The 18,807-nt window shown below is 30.9% G+C and overlaps 7 protein-coding genes across 7 annotated transcripts; 5 read left to right on the forward strand and 2 right to left on the reverse strand.

Annotated features, from left to right (window-relative positions):
• Nucleotides 1-429: 429 nt before the first annotated feature.
• On the reverse strand, nucleotides 430-2,153 carry OCT59_010771 (Ras GTPase). Its single transcript, XM_066136100.1, has 5 exons — nucleotides 1,927-2,153; nucleotides 1,593-1,839; nucleotides 1,424-1,517; nucleotides 1,301-1,334; nucleotides 430-1,081 (listed from the first exon to the last, which is right to left on the reverse strand). The coding sequence occupies exons 2-5, from the start codon at nucleotides 1,617-1,619 to the stop codon at nucleotides 676-678; spliced, it is 561 nt and encodes a 186-aa protein (XP_066000764.1). The 5' UTR covers nucleotides 1,620-1,839; nucleotides 1,927-2,153; the 3' UTR covers nucleotides 430-675.
• A 2,175-nt stretch (nucleotides 2,154-4,328) lies between these two features.
• On the forward strand, nucleotides 4,329-5,909 carry OCT59_010772 (uncharacterized protein). The gene is made up of 2 exons (XM_025316493.2): nucleotides 4,329-4,626; nucleotides 4,699-5,909. The coding sequence occupies exons 1-2, from the start codon at nucleotides 4,428-4,430 to the stop codon at nucleotides 5,565-5,567; spliced, it is 1,068 nt and encodes a 355-aa protein (XP_025180429.2). The 5' UTR covers nucleotides 4,329-4,427; the 3' UTR covers nucleotides 5,568-5,909.
• A 1,598-nt stretch (nucleotides 5,910-7,507) lies between these two features.
• On the forward strand, nucleotides 7,508-8,287 carry OCT59_010773 (uncharacterized protein). The gene has a single exon (XM_025316491.2). It carries the CDS (start codon nucleotides 7,525-7,527, stop codon nucleotides 7,969-7,971), a length of 447 nt encoding a protein of 148 aa, XP_025180427.1. The 5' UTR covers nucleotides 7,508-7,524; the 3' UTR covers nucleotides 7,972-8,287.
• OCT59_010774 (uncharacterized protein) lies at nucleotides 8,271-10,001 on the reverse strand (the record flags this gene model as incomplete). Its single annotated transcript, XM_066136102.1, has 6 exons — nucleotides 8,271-8,656; nucleotides 8,748-8,931; nucleotides 9,013-9,081; nucleotides 9,157-9,206; nucleotides 9,271-9,550; nucleotides 9,618-10,001. 6 exons carry the CDS (start codon nucleotides 9,999-10,001, stop codon nucleotides 8,349-8,351), a joined length of 1,275 nt encoding a protein of 424 aa, XP_066000765.1. The 3' UTR covers nucleotides 8,271-8,348.
• A 226-nt stretch (nucleotides 10,002-10,227) lies between these two features.
• On the forward strand, nucleotides 10,228-12,366 carry OCT59_010775 (uncharacterized protein). The gene is made up of 3 exons (XM_025309233.2): nucleotides 10,228-10,383; nucleotides 10,476-11,201; nucleotides 11,277-12,366. Exons 1-3 carry the CDS (start codon nucleotides 10,266-10,268, stop codon nucleotides 11,867-11,869), a joined length of 1,437 nt encoding a protein of 478 aa, XP_025180425.2. The 5' UTR covers nucleotides 10,228-10,265; the 3' UTR covers nucleotides 11,870-12,366.
• Nucleotides 12,367-12,509: 143 nt separating this feature from the next.
• On the forward strand, nucleotides 12,510-14,515 carry OCT59_010776 (uncharacterized protein). The gene is made up of 2 exons (XM_025309241.2): nucleotides 12,510-13,272; nucleotides 13,348-14,515. Exons 1-2 carry the CDS (start codon nucleotides 12,749-12,751, stop codon nucleotides 14,015-14,017), a joined length of 1,194 nt encoding a protein of 397 aa, XP_025180424.2. The 5' UTR covers nucleotides 12,510-12,748; the 3' UTR covers nucleotides 14,018-14,515.
• Nucleotides 14,371-16,908, forward strand: OCT59_010777 (uncharacterized protein). The gene has a single exon (XM_025309232.2). The coding sequence runs from the start codon at nucleotides 14,659-14,661 to the stop codon at nucleotides 16,258-16,260; it is 1,602 nt and encodes a 533-aa protein (XP_025180423.1). The 5' UTR covers nucleotides 14,371-14,658; the 3' UTR covers nucleotides 16,261-16,908.
• Nucleotides 16,909-18,807: the final 1,899 nt, after the last annotated feature.

Raw genomic sequence — 18,807 nt, forward strand, 5'->3', positions numbered from 1 at the left:
AAACAAAATATATGTATATAATATGATTTGTTTGCTTACACCTTCTACTATATTTAAACAGCAATATATACAGCAATATATAATATTTATTTGTTTATTTATTTGTTTATTTATTCGCAAATCAAAGAATTTATAAATTTAAATTAAACAAATACTAATTTATAAATTCAAATCAGTAATCTTTAGTTATTAAAGTGTATTAAAAGAATTCATCTTATTTTAAAATTCTAAACTCGTTAATAAATTGTAAATGATATCCTACATTTCTACTATTAATAATAATATGTAAGAATTTAATTTCCATAACAATTAAATGTAAAAATTATGTTAGATTATATGGCTTTCTATATATTTGAGAAGCATAAATATTGGTTAAATGATTCGAATTTATAGAATTTATTATTTAAAATATATGTAACTTCCAAAATAATATTAAAGTCTATTGGCTTCTATTATAGTTTAATTTATTAAAAAGGATTTAATTCACCTAACAAGTTGCTTTTTTTTTTAAAAAAAAAAATGTATATAAAAAGATTGGAATAAATAAAAATATTAAAACAAATTTGTTAAGTATACATAAATCAATACAAATAATAAATAACACCAACACTTTTTACAGAAACCACTGGAAAATTAACGATAAAATTCAAGCTGATCTTTACACAGAAATTATTGTTAGCTAAGTAATCTAGAAAAATTCATTTTCTTTTTTCTTAAAAAAATTATGGGATTAGGTCTTTTCGGCTTTTTAATTCTTATGTTTATTCTTTTTTTCTTTCTTCTATATCCACCATCCCTATTTGCACGTATCATCCTAACTACTGTATAAAATGCTCTTTCAACATTCACACATGTCTTAGCCGAACTTTCAATAAATTCACATCTAAGTTTCCTTGCCATATTCATCCCTTCTTCTCTCGAAACTTCACGCTCAGTGATTTTGTCACATTTATTACCAACAAGCATAAGTGGAACATTATCAGTATCCTTTACGCGAGTGATTTGATCTCGAAATCGTTCTACCCGTTCAAATGTTGAACGTGAAGATATAGAATAGACCAAAAGAAACCCTTCTCCATCTCTAAAAAATAATTGAAATAAGTCACAGGTAAGTCTTGTTTGTACAATATTAGCAACTGAATATAATAACGTTTAATAAATTACTCATTCATGAAAATGACACCTCAGTTTACGATATAGATCGTTTAATTAACCATACCATCAAATAAAACAATATTTTGGTGACAGATTCACTATAATAACTTTAACTATATCTATTTTTATCATCTTAATAAATTACCTAATCCACTGATCTCGTAAAGCAGTATATTCCTCTATAAATTTAATTAAGAATACATACATCAATAAATATTTATAATTAAATTAAATATTTCAAAATATGGAAATATCGTAAGATATGAACCTTGTCCAGCGGTATCCAGTACTTCTAATACACAGGGCTCGTCATCAATGATAACTTGTTTTCGATATGAGTCTTCAATTGTTGGATCGTATGTCTATATAAAATTATCAGTTAAGTATTTTGAATATTTGGAAACAAATTTAAAATGTTTGAGTGATAAAACGCATACCTCTATAAATATAAAAATAAATTTCATGGGGGATAATTATAATTTTATTAGAATTAACTAATAGACAAATAGATACTTCAATTGTTAAACTAACTCAATATTGTTCCCTTTTAGAAGTTTCGAACCTACCAACAAAATGATTTAGGCATAACTGTTAAATAAAGTATTATTATTATACAAGGAAAATTTCATCATAAAAACGACTTTTAAAAAAAAAAATTAGACAAACTTGAATTGTGAGAGCACACTAATCAATGATAATAATATTATTAATATTAAATTAGAATAAAATTTTATCAATTTCTTAAAAAAACGAATTTCTGAAATGTAATACCTTTCCAACACCACCATCCCCGAGCACAACAAGCTTATATAACATCATCTTGATATACTCTGTCGAAATGGCTTTAACTAAGGGTTATATTGAAAGGATTAATGAGGGGTTGGTGAAAGTCCTTCGGACAGGACTGCGGGATGTTTCAAATGAAAAACAAAATGAGAGTATATTTGAAATATTGGGTTTGAAATAAAAAAAAAATAATAATTAAATTTGCGAAAAAACACCCAAGTACCATCTTTGACATCTACTGTGTGTATTTAATATCGCAAAGATCGGCTGGTAAATCTTTAATTGGTTCTTGGTGATCCCAAATTTAATTTTTTTAATAGTGGGACATGTCATCAATTGTGATGACCAATTGTTTTGTTTATATAAATAAACCCTTGAAATTTAAAGATTTTACCGTAAAAATAAACCTTTGAGTTTGGCGATTTATTGACTCAATATTCTATAATTATTGTAATATGTTTTATTATCCTATAAATTTTATATAATACTAAATTATAATACAACTTCAAATACTGTACTTTAGAACAATTAAGAGCGAAATCTCAGGACAACACTTGATAATCGTGTAACTGAAAAAATTTTCTGCAATATTGGGGAAGGAATTTATAATTTACATATCATGGGATTGATGGAAATGGAAATTTTAAATATAAATATAAATATTATACATTTAATTTGATTTAGATATTTATGAAAGGACAAAAAATTATTTTTATATCAATTTTGTAACTTCCAATAATTGAAGCTCGGATATTTTGAAATATGTAAATGACACATGCCAAGATTCAGATTTCACATGAAAAATTATTGATAAAATTTGGCGGGAAGGTTAACAATTTTTTTTTTAAAAAAAAAAATTATATTTAACAAATAAGGTTTTCATTGAATGAGTAAGTCAGATATTACTGGACGATGATCACTAATATACATGTCATCATCATAAAGGTTCGAAACCACTCCATGATTAATCACCTTGACAACTTGTGTTGAGATACTACTGTTATCAGCTAAAATATAATCAATTCTTTCTTGTTCTGTGTTCTTCGAGAATCCGGTAAAAGTATTTGAAAAACCAAATGACCCTCCCTTAAGACCACTTATCTCGTAACGGGTGTCAGCAAAAACTAAATCTTTTTGATCCTTTGAGTTAATATCTTGATATTTTCCTCCTGTGATTAATTTATAAGGTTCTTCATTTTCTTTGCAATTAAAATCGGCCGATAAAAACAGCTTTACATCCGACGAACTTGATGATTTTAGTTGTCGAGCACGATTTAATAACAACTTAGAACTTTCTAATCGAGATTTTTCTCCATGATGGTCAAGATGAGTATTGATCCAAATAAATGTCGAATTTGTCAATAAATCCTGAAAGCTATTAAAGAATTACAAATTTTTAAACGAATCGATAAAAATAATAATAATAAAAAAATAATAATAATATTAAAGAACGAACGTTGCTTGAGTAGCGACACCTATTATTACAAAAATAACGATAAGTCCAACATTGCGTTAATAATATAGTTTTATAAAGGTTTCTTACGTGTAAGTTGTGCGTCCCAACCTATACTACCGGGAACATCTGGATTCTGCAAACAAATAATAATAACATTCTGTTAAACCGGAAAAATAGTATCCTTTACAAATATATTAACAGAAAGAAATTGACCTCAGAGAGCCAAAAATGTTTAGAATCTATTAGTTTCAATCGATTTCTACGTTTATAATATTTTAGTTAGAGGAATATTAAATAATAAATAAACTTCAGTAAGAAAAAGGAATAATGTATAACAACTTGTTATAAAAAATTGGTACAAATTCTCCTGCTTGTTTTCCATCATCTCTCCCCACTCCAATCCAATTCCAATTAGAACCAAGCAAAGACTCTAAATCATTGACTTGATTATATAATGCTTCCTATTGAAATAAACAAAGGTTCAATTTATATAAATTTTAATTCAGGAACAAATAATTAAGAAATAAAAATAGAGTCTATGTTTTACCTGTATACCGACAAGGTCAATTTTGTGAAAAAGAATTGTATCTACAACTTTAACCCGTCTAACATTCCACGGAGTTTCACCTTGAGTAGGTGAACCCAAGTCAAAACGAATATTAAAAGTTCCAACACGAAGTATTGGCTCACTCATGGTTGTTTGGTTATACACTAATATACAAATTCAATTCGGAAATTTATGTTCTACACACCAAAACTTTATCTATAAACAATCGGAAAAATTTTATTGGCATTTAAGAGATCTGCATAAACAAAAGCTTTTTTAGCTTTTTTTGCAGCCTATTGTGTAAATTATATTAGGACCATTAATTAAAAAAACGTGACACGAATTAAACACGCGGAAATGCATTGAGCCTGCATTAAAGATACCGTAATAAGGTTCAAATTGTTTGTCAAATTGTTCTCTTAACTTTTTTCAGCCGCTTCACACTTTTCTTTCTTTTATATATAATACCTTCTTACCAAAAACATGGTTGGAACCTCGTCTCAAAGTGATTTTTCAAATAAAGAGGATATGTACGTACACAGTATGACTTTGAAGCAGGCAAAAAAATTATTGAATAGTCCTCGTTCTCGACAAGTTATTACACTTGCAAGCTGTGGTGGTAAAAAGGTCGGTGTAGTAGAATGCGGCGACCCAAATGGTTTTCCTGTACTTTGGTTTACGGGTCTGTATTTTATACAATGTTCATAAGAAATATTTCAAACACAATAATAACCTTACTTTATCTATTATATAGGTAATATGGGTCCCGCTCTTTCAATTCTTTTATATCATGATATTGCCGAACGACATCGTATTCGTTTTGTTTGTGTTGACCGCCCAGGATATAATTCTAGCGACGATATATATTCTGAACATGGAGTTCCAGATCTTTTCGAATTTGCCGATATGGTCAATGAGTTAACATTACTGTTAAGAATGTGGCAATTTGGTTTGGCAACTTTTTCTTTAGGCGCAGTTTATGGATTAGCATATTCATTAAGTTTTCCCGAGCGATTAAAAGGCCCTATATTTATGGTTTCTCCTTGGCTTTCAGTAAAAACTCCGGGAACTTCAACAATGTATAAAGGAATTGCTAGATACGCCCCAAATTTTTTAATACGTACAACTTTGAGCACACTTCCCCATATGAGTAATTTTTTAAATATGTGGAATACATTAGGTTCCTCCCCTGTAAAAACATCAAGACGTACATCATCCTCAACTTCCTCTTCAATGTCAGCAATGTCAGATGATGATGACATTGATAATGCAAACATTGATAGTATAACATTTTCAATTGCACCTGGAAGAAGTTATATACATAATCAAATATATAATAATGGCTTATGGAATCTTCAAAATAGAACGGGTGCCCATCTTGATGCAATGGTAGCGTTAGAAAAAATAGATTGGGGTTTTACATACGAGGAAACAACTTATCCAATAAAAGCTTTTGTTGGAGATATAGATGAGAATGTTCCAATACAAGCTTGGATGTATATGAGTAATAAAATGAATAATATTAAACTTAATGTAATTGAAGGTGGTGGGCATTATTTATTATATAGAATGGATTTTATGGAAGATTTATTTGCACAAATTGAACGTTCCGTTTACCCTTAGAAAATTTTCAGAGTCTCAATACAGCATTTATTTATTTATTTATTTATTTCAATGCATTACTTAAACACTTATTTTGATGTTATGTAACAATCATTTATTATATATTTTCATATTATCAAGTGAAATTTTTAGAATTTTGAATTTACTCTCATTTATTTGTTTATTTGCAACATTCTTTACAGTAAGTCTTAACGATGCGAAATAAGTTGATGCATTATCTATCGTCCTTATTCCGTCGATATTAATAAGGCTGCTGATGGAACGAGATCTAGAATTAAAAACTGTATGTTAGTAACGAAGGAAGGATCTAACATAAATAAAAAATATGATATACTTACTTAATTCCTTTAAGGTTTTACCCTGTTCAGTATCCTCAAAAACTTTTCTATAAAACAACCACGGTTTAGAATTAAAATAGACGAGATATATGTTTCTTTTTAACTTTGTATGGTTACCTTGGAAAAGTTGTTGACAATTTAAATGGTCCAGTGATGTACTGGCGAACAAATTCATAAACAACTTCTAAAGTATCCGTAGCCTGAAAAGTATGAGTAAGAGGAGGTCCGGAAGGCCGTCGAAGCTGCGGAAGGGAGAGCAAAACTTAAAGTAAATGGTGATCACATAATAGTAAATTATTTACTGTTAAACAAACCTGTAATCGTGTTTCGGTGTAGTCTTTTGAAGCGGAAGCGGCAGTAGCGGAAGCGGCGGCTTCTTCTTTTTGTTGGATGAGAGCTGCCTGTTTAGCAGCTTCGCGCTATATACACAAATAAAGTCAGAACAATTTCAACGTACGTAAAAATATGGGATTATATACCTTTTCTATACGTTCTCTTTTGTCTGCTTCAATTTGAGCCTTAATTTTAGCTTTAGCTATTCTTTCATCTTCTTTTTCCTTCTTTTTAGCCAACATTAATTTTTGCATCTCTCGTTGTTCCAATTTTTCTTTTGCATCCGTTAGCTCTTTACCGGACTTTCTTCGGATCTTCTCGCGGCTTAACTCCTCTTCTTTCTCTTGAAGGAGACGCATTTCCTTTTTTTCTGCTAAAAATTTTTTCACTTCTTCTAATTTAGCTTTCTTCTCTTCCTCTGTAAGAGGCTTGATAGCAGTTGTGGATTCAGAAAAATTCTCATGGCCTATATCAAATTTTATATTATTTTATCGACTTCGTAAATTGCGATGAAAACTTAATTGATAAAACTTACCTGATTTGCTCGCGTGACGCTCCGCAGCATTTACTAATTATGTTTCTTTTAGATAAATCAATTATAAATACATTAAATAAGTTAAATTTATAAATTGGCCTACCATCGCGGAATAATTTTTTACAATCATCGCATTGTAATGACTGTGCCGTTTGTTCTCCATCCCGAATTTCTCCTTCTGAAATCATTTACAATTTCTTTAAATCAATTTAATAAAACATAATCAATATACTTAAAAATCCTAAATTACTTGCCATCTCCATCATTTGCACTTCCCGATGCTTCTCCTGAAGGTTGTTCACCTAAAGCTTGTCCGCCCGCCGGCTCGTCAAGATCTCCGGGGTGAGCAATTAACCTGTTAAAAATGATAATTATTACAAAAATTAACTAGGAAACTTTACAATAAATTAAATTATAATATATTAACTTGCCAGTCCATAGCAGGCTGTAGACCTGCTCCTTTTGTTGCTTGCAAAGCTCGTGCCCTATGTTATACATAATTGTTAAATTTAAAAATAACACAAAAAAAAATTTGCGAAAGTTTACTTACACCTTCTCAGGTGGGAAACCCATTTCAACTAAAGTATCATGATCCGAACCCATTTTAATTCGAGAATTCGAAAAGAAGGGTGAGGGCTTTGATCGGTATTATAATATTCTTAAGTCATTGTGATACGAGACGCAGATCCCCTTTCTGCGTTATAAAAAGCAATATGTAAAAAATCCGATTGTCCGAATATCTCTCTTCAAAATGTCTGCACTATTTACAAAAAGACTTTCTAAAGAATTAGTAGATCTTAAAATTAACCCACCGGTAGGAATTGAAGTAACGGAAGCAGACACATTCAAAAGTTGGAAGTTAACCCTTGACGGTGTGGATGGAACACTATATGCCGGGGAACGATTTACTCTGGAATTTCGGTTTAGTCCAAACTATCCCATGGAGTCTCCCGAAGTTGTTTTCACGGGAAATATACCAATACATCCACACATTTATAGTAATGGACATATATGTTTAAATGTCTTGTATAATCAGTGGAGTCCAGTCCTGAGTGTTCGGTCTGTTTGTCTTTCGATACAATCAATGTTATCGAGCTGTACGTGTAAGGAACCTCCACCGGACAATAATCATTATGTAAAGACTGCTAAAGCGTCTCCTAAACAAACTCAATGGTCCTTCCATGACGATTCCGTTTAAGATATAAATATTTTTTTCTTTTAGGTATTAGAATTTGTAATTATTTTTTTTTTTAAAAAAAAAAAATCAATTTTTTTTTGGGTACAAGACTGCATTCATAGTTACTGTTAAATATACAAAGTATATAGTACTTTTAAACCTTTTAAAATATTTATTGTAATTAGCACAGTTCAGTAAACTTCGTCTTGTAATTTATTTCTTTGACGATATGATTACATAATCATAATTTTTGATATTATATAGACTTTGTTTTTCCTTTTATTAATCCACTTTATACAACACAATAAATACTTTTTTTTAATGAGACAAACTTACAAGAAATCGAGATGAGTTATTTATTAATTCTTAAGCAAATGCGCTAAATCTACGTTCATTTACTAAGATGTACTAATTTCTTCTCCTGCGATAAAACACTTTACAACATTGAGATCGTCATCCAAGAAGACGAAATCAGCATCTGCTCCTACGTTAAGAGTGCCTTTAAAATTTTGAATACCTAGAAGTTCAGCCGGATGCAAAGTGGCCGCTTCAATTGCTTCAATTACACTGCACCCGGTAAACTTTTTAAAGTTTTTGACGCAAGCATCGATAGAAATCACAGATCCCGCTAATTTACCATTTTCAACCACTTCAACTTTTTCATTACCACTTTTACGTACTGATATTCCACCTAAAGTATACTCTCCTTTCAGAACATTGCAATAAAAAAAAATAAATGCCAGTAGAATTAAAAAAAATTTATATACTGCAAAAAAATTTAACACGGTAAGACCTACCGGGAGGAAGACCTAACGCTGCCATTGCATCTGTAACTAAAATTGCACCTTTCGGATTTGAATCGTAGGCGATCTTTATTGAATTTGGATGAACATGAATGCCATCACAAATAATACCATAAAATGGTCTCGTTATACGCGTGGTTCCCAAAAGGCCGACTATCCCAGGATCGCGATGATGAAACTACACAAAGAGCAAGGAGAAGTGATAACAAGTATAATATAGCACGTAAATTGAAATATAATGTGCTACGCTTCCCCAGACCATTAGATCAAATAAAAAGGCTAAATCTACCTGTTGCATAGCATTAAACAAATGCGTGATACATTTGGCCTAATATAATATTAGAATTGGGTAAAAAAGTACAATAGTATACAAAACCTCATTCAAATCAGTAAAAAAAATTACCCCCTTTTCAATTGCTGACTCAGCTTGAAATACGGTCGCGGACGAATGACCTTAAAATTGATATCTATTATTTATGAAACAATACGGACAAGAAAATAAGGATACCTATGATACCTATGCTGACAGTTATACCAAAATTAACCAACTCTTCCAAACTGTCTAATACACCCTCAACGTCAGGAGCCACAGTTATAATTTTTATTGGATTGTCTTTCAATTCATGTAATCCATATATATCAACAAAATCATTAATGCCATTTGGTGCTGCACGAAGACAAGATTCTTCATGAGCGCCGAGTTGACTTGATGTAATAAAAGGTCCCTCAACATGTACGCCCAAAACTTCTGCGCCATTATCTTTATTCCCTTTACGTGGTTTTAGTGTTGGTAGTACCTATATCGTTGTGGAAGAATAGGTCACTTTTGTATTATATAATATAATTATTGCTTTGATTCTTTACCTGATGATAAACTTCTTTATGTGAACTAACGATTGTAGGAACGAAACTTGTACATCCATATTTTACTAAGCCCTTTGCAATTTTATCCAATCCTTCCTTCATTTGTTTATCGCCTTTCCAGACAGAAAAATCAACCCCGAATGCACCATTAATTTGAACATCGATGTAACCTGGAGCGATCAATAATCCTTTTGCATTAATCAAGACATCGGGCGGATTTCCACACGCAAAAAAATGATTTTGCGGATCGATAATTTTTCCATCGTGTATATAAAGTACATCATCATTAATAATCGTATGATTACGAACTATACGGCCATTAACGATTTTTATCAGACGTGAATTTCTGTTTTGACGCGTTTTCTCTGAGGATTGGAACGGCATGTTGTTTATGTTGTTTGTTTATATGTATGTGTAAATATAAATAAAATTAGAAATTGGATCTGTGTAACATAGCTATTTTGTAATCACGAACATTCACGTGTTATACTTTTTAAGATCATAAAAGTAATAAAAGTAATGGTAATCAAATGTTAACGCCAATTGCTTATAAAATCCAATAAATAGAAATAAGAATATATAAATAAATAAATATATAATCGTATCTTTTAATTCTCTTCCTCCTAAAAAATCAACATCAAAAATACAATGCCACCCTTATTTTCAACTCATGTCTTCGAAGAAAAAAATTTTTCAAAACTGACTCATTGTGACTATTGCAAAAAATTGCTTTGGGGAATAGCAAAACAGGGTGTTTGTTGTCGAGGTGAATATCATGATTTTCCTTTTAAATTTCCATTATAAAATTTTATTAATAAATACATCATATCAATGAATAAAATTTAAAATTTATTATAGTATGTGGTTACGTCTCACACTTTAAATGTCAAGAAGAATTATCAAAAGCAAACGCACACTGCAAATTATCCGAAGCATCAGATTCTCTTGCAGCAAGCCGCAATATTATTGCTCACAGAGAAATCGAACCTTCTTTAAATAGTACTGAATCTATAAAATCGGAACCTGTGCCGATTCAAAGACCGAAATCTTCCGCACATGTGGTGTCCGAATCACTCCCTACAATTAAAGTAACTTTTGAATTGGATAATAATAAAGCAAAAGAACAAAATAGTAATCCCAAGGAGCTATCTGCAAAATTGAAGCGATCGAATTCTGCTGATTCTATTACAGATTATTCTTCAAATTCTTCTAACAAGACAAAAGTTCATAGGCCTTTACAGTCTTATGCAACACTTCCAAGTCTTTATTCATCATCTAAATCTGCCAAATTCGCGGATATTGCTCCAAGGGCTGCAAAACCAATATCTCCGGTTAAGCCATCATTTGACGCCAGAACGATTCAAGATGTACTCATTTCTTCAGTAATTAATGTTTCTAATGCATCTAAATTGCCATCAGATTCAGCTCATCCACCGTTGAATTTGAACACAACAACCAATAATTTTCGAAAATTCGTACAAAAATGTGGCTTTATCTTTGAGCTTCAAGATGCTGTTGAAGACATAATTATGTGGAAAAATACACCGAATACCTTATTGGCAATGGTTATCTATGTATATATTTGTATGTATATCTTCACAATTTTACCATTTTCATGAAATAATTTTTTTTTTTAAAAAAAAAATAAATTTTATTTAGGTTTATATCCACAATTGTTGATACTTTTACCATTTGTTGGATTGTTTTCAGTTTTATTTTCATACTATCAGAAGAGATTTCCTGATGAACAATATATGAATATAAATGGAAGAAACGGAGGAAAGAAAAGATTCAAAAGATCAAATCGTGTTGATGATCCTTATCTTCCTCCTGAAAATTCGGTTGATTATTTGAAGAATATGCAAAATATACAAAACTTGATGGGAATGATTTCGGACGGATATGATTCGTTTATTCCTTTGCTTAAACATGTGGATTGGAGCAACGAATATGAGACATTGAAAATAACGCAAATTATTATTGTTACTTTATCCATCCTTAGTTTGACAGTATGGCTTGTTCCATGGCGATACATTTTGGTTGTTGCAGGATTAAACGTTTTTATCGCTAACACGCAATTTGTAAAAGCGTTGATCAAAGAGATAAGTCCAGTTTTAATTCAACGTGGACGAACACTTACACAATCTTTAGTTTCTTCAGAAAAAGAAAAGGATAAAGAAGGCATGAATAATAATGGAGATACAGAAGTTCCAGGACGAGTTAATGTTGATCCAAATACTGCGGGCTCTTAAATCACAATTTTGCTATTCATAATAATCGGCTGAATTCTAATTGAATGATATTAGTAAACACACCAATTATATTTTGTTGGTATGCAAAGATGTTTCTTGAATCGAATTCCGATTTTCCGTGTGAAACAACGGATAATATTAAAACCTTTATTTGGAGGTTTATTGTTGTACAATAATGGATCTGAGATAGATAGGTCACGGATTTTTTAACATAATTAAATGGTTAACAAATTTATTTTGCGGTTTCCGGGAGTATTGGCTTCTTCATGTTATTATTCTTAGTTTCACTTTACTCAATTAAGTATGACCGTCCATTATTTCCGAGATAATTCTTTTCGATTTAAGAACTATTACTCTTAAAAAATCGGTTGGTTTTAAATATTTATTATTCTAATTTTAATAAACGTAGATTTCCTAAAATTCCGGGTTATAAAACCATTCTAACCAATAAATTTTGATTATCTATATAATCACATGAATTTTTTTTGGAAAATTTTAGCCATTTTGAGCGCTACTACACTATGATAAAAATAGCGTTTTTTTATCTATTAAGTAGTTATTATATCATTCCACTCCCTTTCTCTATCTTCATAATTTTTCCTTTTTAAGTAAGATAATTTATTTTTCACACGACTATTTCTTTTAACATTCTTTTTTTGACGATAAAATATTGGATAATATTTATATTCAGTCTTAAAATAACTTCCATCTGCTGCAAAAAAATCGTAATTTACTTCGATGCCCTTATTATATATTTGATTGACATTATCAAATACTTTATTTAATAGTTGAATAATATCATTACTTTTCCATTTAGCCTTTTTTTCATACATACTTCTTAATACATATAACATAACTCCCTCTTTTTTCCTCTAGAAAATGTCTTCAACGCTCGCACCACCTTCGCCACTATCAGACAATAGTTCTCGGCCAACTTCATTTATTATGCCAACAGAAACACCAATATTAGATCAGTCTCATCTTAAACCGGGCCATAAAGCCTCCTTACTTTCTCACTCACAAACTTTAGAATTGTATAGACAAAATGCTAAAAAAACAAATGATCCCGACCTTCAGTTTGAATTCGCAGCATTTATGGTGGAAGCTTCAAGAGCTATGAACGATGAAGAAGCTAAAAAAAAAGATGACCTTGTTAAAGAAGGCTTAGCTCTCTTAAAGAAATTAGCTGACAGAGGGCACGCTAATTCACAATATTATCTTGCAGACTGTTACGCAAGCGCTATCGGTACTTCAAAAAACAAGCCTGATTTCGATAAAGCTTTTCCTTTATTTGTGCAAGCGAGTAAGCATGGTCATCCTGATGCAGCGTATCGTGCTGGTGTATGTTACGAACATGGTTGGGGCTGTCGCAAAGACTTTGCTAAAGCTTTACAATTTTTTAGGTAATTTTTTTTGGATCAAGTTACTTGAGTTTAATTTTTTTTTTATTTATTTTATTTATTTCTTAATAATAATAGAAAATCAGCATCAGCTAGTCATCCTGGAGCAATGTATAGACTGGGTATTGCGGAACTAAAGGGAGAATTAGGATTATCCAAAAATCCTCGTGACGGAGTAAAATGGCTCAAGAGAGCAGCAGAAAATGCAAATGAAGAATTTCCACATGCATTGCACGAATTATCAGAACTTCATGAAAAAGGAGTTGATAACGTATGTTATGTAGATATAGAATATTCAGTACAGTTATTAATAGAAGCAGCAAATTTAAATTATGCACCATCAGCATTTAAATTAGGAGAATTATATGAATATGGAAAAATGGGGTGCCCACAAGATGCTGCTCTGTCAATTCACTATTATACTATTGCGGCACAACAAGATCATAGAGAAGCTTGTTTCGCTTTAACAGCTTGGTATCTTGTAGGTAGTCCAGGTGTATTGCCGCAAAGCGATACGGAAGCTTATTTATGGGCGAAAAGGGCTGCTGAAAAAGGTTTACCTAAAGCCGAATATGCTGTTGGATATTTTACAGAAGTTGGCATTGGTGTTAAAAAAGATCAAACAGAGGCTAATATGTGGTATCGCCGTGCTGCTGAACACGGCGATAAAAGAGCTCAACAAAGATTAAAAGGAGCCCCTGTTGATGATGAGAAGAAGCCTAAAAAAGATGATTGTGTAATTTCTTAAAAAAAAAACAATTTATTCGAAATCAAATCACTTTAGATGACATTCTTGGATAATACTTAAACGTGATTATTAAATAATTATAGCTAATATGATAAAATATAATACGCAAAATATATATAAATATATAAATATATATATATATATATTTTTTCGCATGTACATTATAATTATAAATAAGCGTTATATAATATTATTATAATTTATTTTAATCTATTTTTATCTTATGTCTTATTATCTGCCAATCATGGTAATAACCAACAAACCTGTAATAATATACATAACTAAATTTGGGTACTTGCGGAAATTTGCTGAAGCTATTTTAGATGATTTCCGGGAACATCACTATGGAACGGAACGCCAAGGGGCCTAAATTAATTTTGATTTTTTTGGTAAATAAACGCACATTTTAATTAAAAAAAAAATCCTTGGCGAATAAAGACATCATTTTAAAAAGAGAGTTTGATTGTCGTTCCAATAAAATTATTTTATTCGATATTTTAAAACCTTTACTATTATACAATGAAACGCTATTTTATGTAACACTTTTTAATATAAATATTGCTCTGACTTTTCTTTCTTTTTTATTTTCTTTTATTGTGGAATAATTTAATTTTTTACTCTTGTTCTGAAGGGGCAAAAAAATGTATAAAACTATTTTATTGTTACCTATATTAGTACTTTTAATTATAAAAAAAGCATTAGCACAGAATTATGCAATACCAGCACCGGATATAGCAGATTTTCCACAACCAAATTCTACTCAAGGAAACTACGAATACACAAAATTGTTAGCATATTCGTTGTATTTTTATGAAGCACAACGTAGTGGAAAATTACCATTAGACAATCGAGTAACTTGGAGACATGATTCTGCATTAGAAGATGGTAAAGATGTTAATTTAGATTTAACAGGAGGGTATTATGATGCAGGAGATCATTTGAAATTCTCGTTCCCGTTATCATGGTCTCTTACTTCCTTGTCATGGGGAGCTTACGAATGGTACGATGGATATCAATCTGCTCAACAAACTACCAGAATAAGAGATATGATCAAATGGGGTACTGATTGGTTAATTAAAGCGCATTCTGATCAACAAGTCTTATATGTTATGATCGGGGATGAGAATGTCGATCATAATTATTGGGGACCTGATACTGGTATACCATTACCAAGACCCTCATTGAGTATAAATGGCACTAAGCTTGGAACTGATGCAGCAGCTCAAGCTGCTGCTGCGATGGCAGCGGCGTCATTATTCTTTAAGGATAAAGTACAAGACATAGATTATTCTAATACGTTATATCTTCATGCTCAACAATTATATGATTTTGCGAGCATAAAACCATTTACCAAATATCAATCATCTGTTAATCAAATCGAAGGTTTATATGCATCATCAGGTTTTGCAGATGAGTTAGTGTGGAGTAGTCTTTGGTTATATAAATTAACTAAAAATGCAACATATTTTGATCTCGCAGTAAATTATTTCAACGAGTTTAAATTATCTGGAAGTAATAATGTCATTAATTGGGATAGTAAAGCTGGTGTTGTATATATTCTATTTGTTCAATGTGCAACAGAATTAAACAGAGATGATGTTAATAATTGGAAGGCTGAAGCTGAGAGATATTTGGATACTGTTGCTTCGCAATCTTCAGATCAATGTAAATTAACTAAAGGTGGATTATTTTATTGTGACGGAGATAGTGATGCTGCTTCATTGAATCCCGCGTTAAATGCTGCTTTCGCATCGTTATTATATTCACCATTAAGTTCATCACCTTCAAAAAAAGATAGTTATATTAACTTTGCCATGTCACAAATCAATTATTTATTGGGAAATAATCCGGCGAAAATACCTTATGTTATTGGTGTTCATCCAAATTCGCCTCAAAATCCTCATCATTCAGGTGCGCAGGGGGGAAACGATATGAATGGACCAACTCTTAATATTCTCTATGGAGGCATTGTAGGTGGTCCCGATAAACATGATGATTATGAGGATAAGAGACCTAATTATATTCAATCTGAAGTTGCTTTAGATTATAATGCTCCTTTTCAAAATTTAATGGCTTATCAAGTTATTAATTCTAAGGATGATCCTTATTATGTTACTTTACCTCCCGGAAGACCATCTCGAACAAATGTTGCTCTTATCGTTTCATTGGTTATTGTTGCTATTATAATTATTATTGGTATTGGTGGTTTTATTTATTGGAGGAAAACTCGAGGGCAGAAATAATAGACAATTTATTGTTATACTATATTATAGAGTAAAAAAATGTAATTTAATAAATTTTATAGATTCATAATGGAGAAAATTTATTAATAATAAAAATATAATGGGACTGATATTATATATGTCTATTTGGATCAAAAAATTTCTCACACCAACTTTTCTATTCATATCAATTTTTATTAAGAGGTCATTGAATTGTATTTCGCTTAATAGAATAAATAAAGTTTAAGTAGCTAATATGACCCTACGATTCATATATTTTGAAAAATATTCGCCATCTAACAAGTAGATATTTTTTCACTTAGTAAGCTTCAACCTAAACCAATTTTAGATGCCGACGTCACTTCTGCTACTTTGCTAGAAATCAAATTAGTCGTGATTGTATGAAGAGTTTTTTCCAAATTCTGTCAACAAATATGTTATATGCATTTCAAAGTTTAGATGTACACAACTTTAAGATTTATTAAATCATTATACAGTAATTCGTCAATCAAAATTTTTTCAGAGCTTATTGTTTACATATGGGGCATACTGTAACATACACAAATAATTTAGGGGCTAAATTAATTCAATAAGATTCCATAATTAGAAATCGAATTTAATAATATTACACAAACTTTACTCAATAAAAAAAATTGCTTTGAACCTTTCAATATCTGTCCCAAATAGATATTTTACATGGATGCTTAATTATTCAAACTGTCCACGTTTTAATATCTCCTGAAATGGAATTGTCCTGCAACCGCTAGTGGATATAGTGGATATTTTTCCATTAGTATACTTTGTTATCTTGGTGCAATCTAGTGATGCTGTCCCAATGACGGCAAAACCGTGTGAAACCCAATGTGCCGTTAATGTTATTAATGCCATAACTTTTACTGTGGCCAATGACGCCGTAGAGTATAGTAGATAGCATAAAATAGTTTAATATTATACATAGCTTAACAGTATAAATTTTTAAATCTCTCCGAATTTGTTATAAAAATTTAAAGTTTCCATACTGATTTAAATAACTTCTTTGATTATAAATTTCGTGGAACAATAATTTTAATAGTAATGAAGGAGAAAAGAATGAATAATTAGAATGATATGATATATTATAGAGTATAAAATATAGTATGTAAATATGTTTTTAAGAAAATTTAAATTTTAATAAATATTACACACGAGTTATAGTGACTATTTACGGTACATATACCAGTTACGGCGCATTTACCAGTTCCAATTTGCTGTATCTTAAAGTAAAGAGTTATAACTATAACTAGTTATAACTCAGTTGTGATACGGCTCATCCCAATGTGATCGAGTTCCAACTGCATCTCTAGTGCAATCTCTCAAGATAGAACAAAAGTTTTAGTCTGTTATCCACCAGAACTATTGGTCATGGGGCTGCCCGTGAAGTTATAGATAGTGATATATTGCAACTTATTTCACAGGTACTTGGTCAAGGGATTGTGGTTTGTGGAACACTGGAAAATGTAGCAAAATAACCAGACCATAACCAAAAGAAATGAGCGATAACATTTTATACCAGAGAAATTAATCTTTTTGAAAAAGAAATGTTATAGGATAACGAATATAATGTTAATTAACAATTGTCTCATAATGTCAATATCTCTTTCGCCACCAGTACCTTTCAACTTTAATCACGTATCCTGGGTAATAAGTCCTTCAAATGTGCACGTGGAAAGATTCTTGAAGGAAGTTCTTTGGCGCTTACAGATCTTTACCATGAGATCTTGTCTAATAATGATAAATTATAGAAATTTAACTGAGTATATCAAAATTCTTTTCCCGGAATCCTAGTAAGCCGGATGACATCCGACGCCCAAAAAGAAATAGAATAATCCCTCCATACTAATATCGAAATGTATTACAAACTTATGTACCAATTGTGATCAATTGATTGATTATAACCTTTGGTTTGCAAGAGCTTATAAACAAATATGCTTAAAAACCACAAAATTTATGTACATAATAATTTACTAAATAAATTGAAATGGTTGTAGCTTTGGTTATTCGTCAAAATAATAGAAATTACAGAACGTGAACCAGTAAAACTAGGCACAATTTAAAGGTGTGTCTTAAATTATGTCGAAGTCCATAAATCAATTATCTATGAAAAATCTCTGTAGTTTGTAAGAGCAATGCATTCCATATCAGGTAACCCACAAATCAAATAATGTGTTCCTGAACGGACTTATGCTATAGATGTGCAATTCAAGGTTCATGAGGAAGAGATATAAAGAACATTTAGTCAAAGCCAAACTGGAACGAATTATAACAAAATATCAAAGATGGCGGAGGACACAGAAAGTCTGTTGATCATTAAGATACCATTCTAATGATACTATAACATTAATGTCGTTGTACATGATTGATCGTATTGTCTTGGTCCCCGCAAAGTTCGAATTTGGCATCCGAGTTAAAATAGTGCACGAATAAGTTAATTATATTCTTAACGAGAGAGTTAAAAACTAATTCGGTTATTATAAATGTATTGAGCTCAATTTGGGCGGCTCATGTCTGTAACACGGAAGTAATAACTGA

This window comes from Rhizophagus irregularis, chromosome 19, assembly GCF_026210795.1.
Source record: "Rhizophagus irregularis chromosome 19, complete sequence".
Classification (NCBI taxonomy): domain Eukaryota; kingdom Fungi; phylum Glomeromycota; class Glomeromycetes; order Glomerales; family Glomeraceae; genus Rhizophagus; species Rhizophagus irregularis.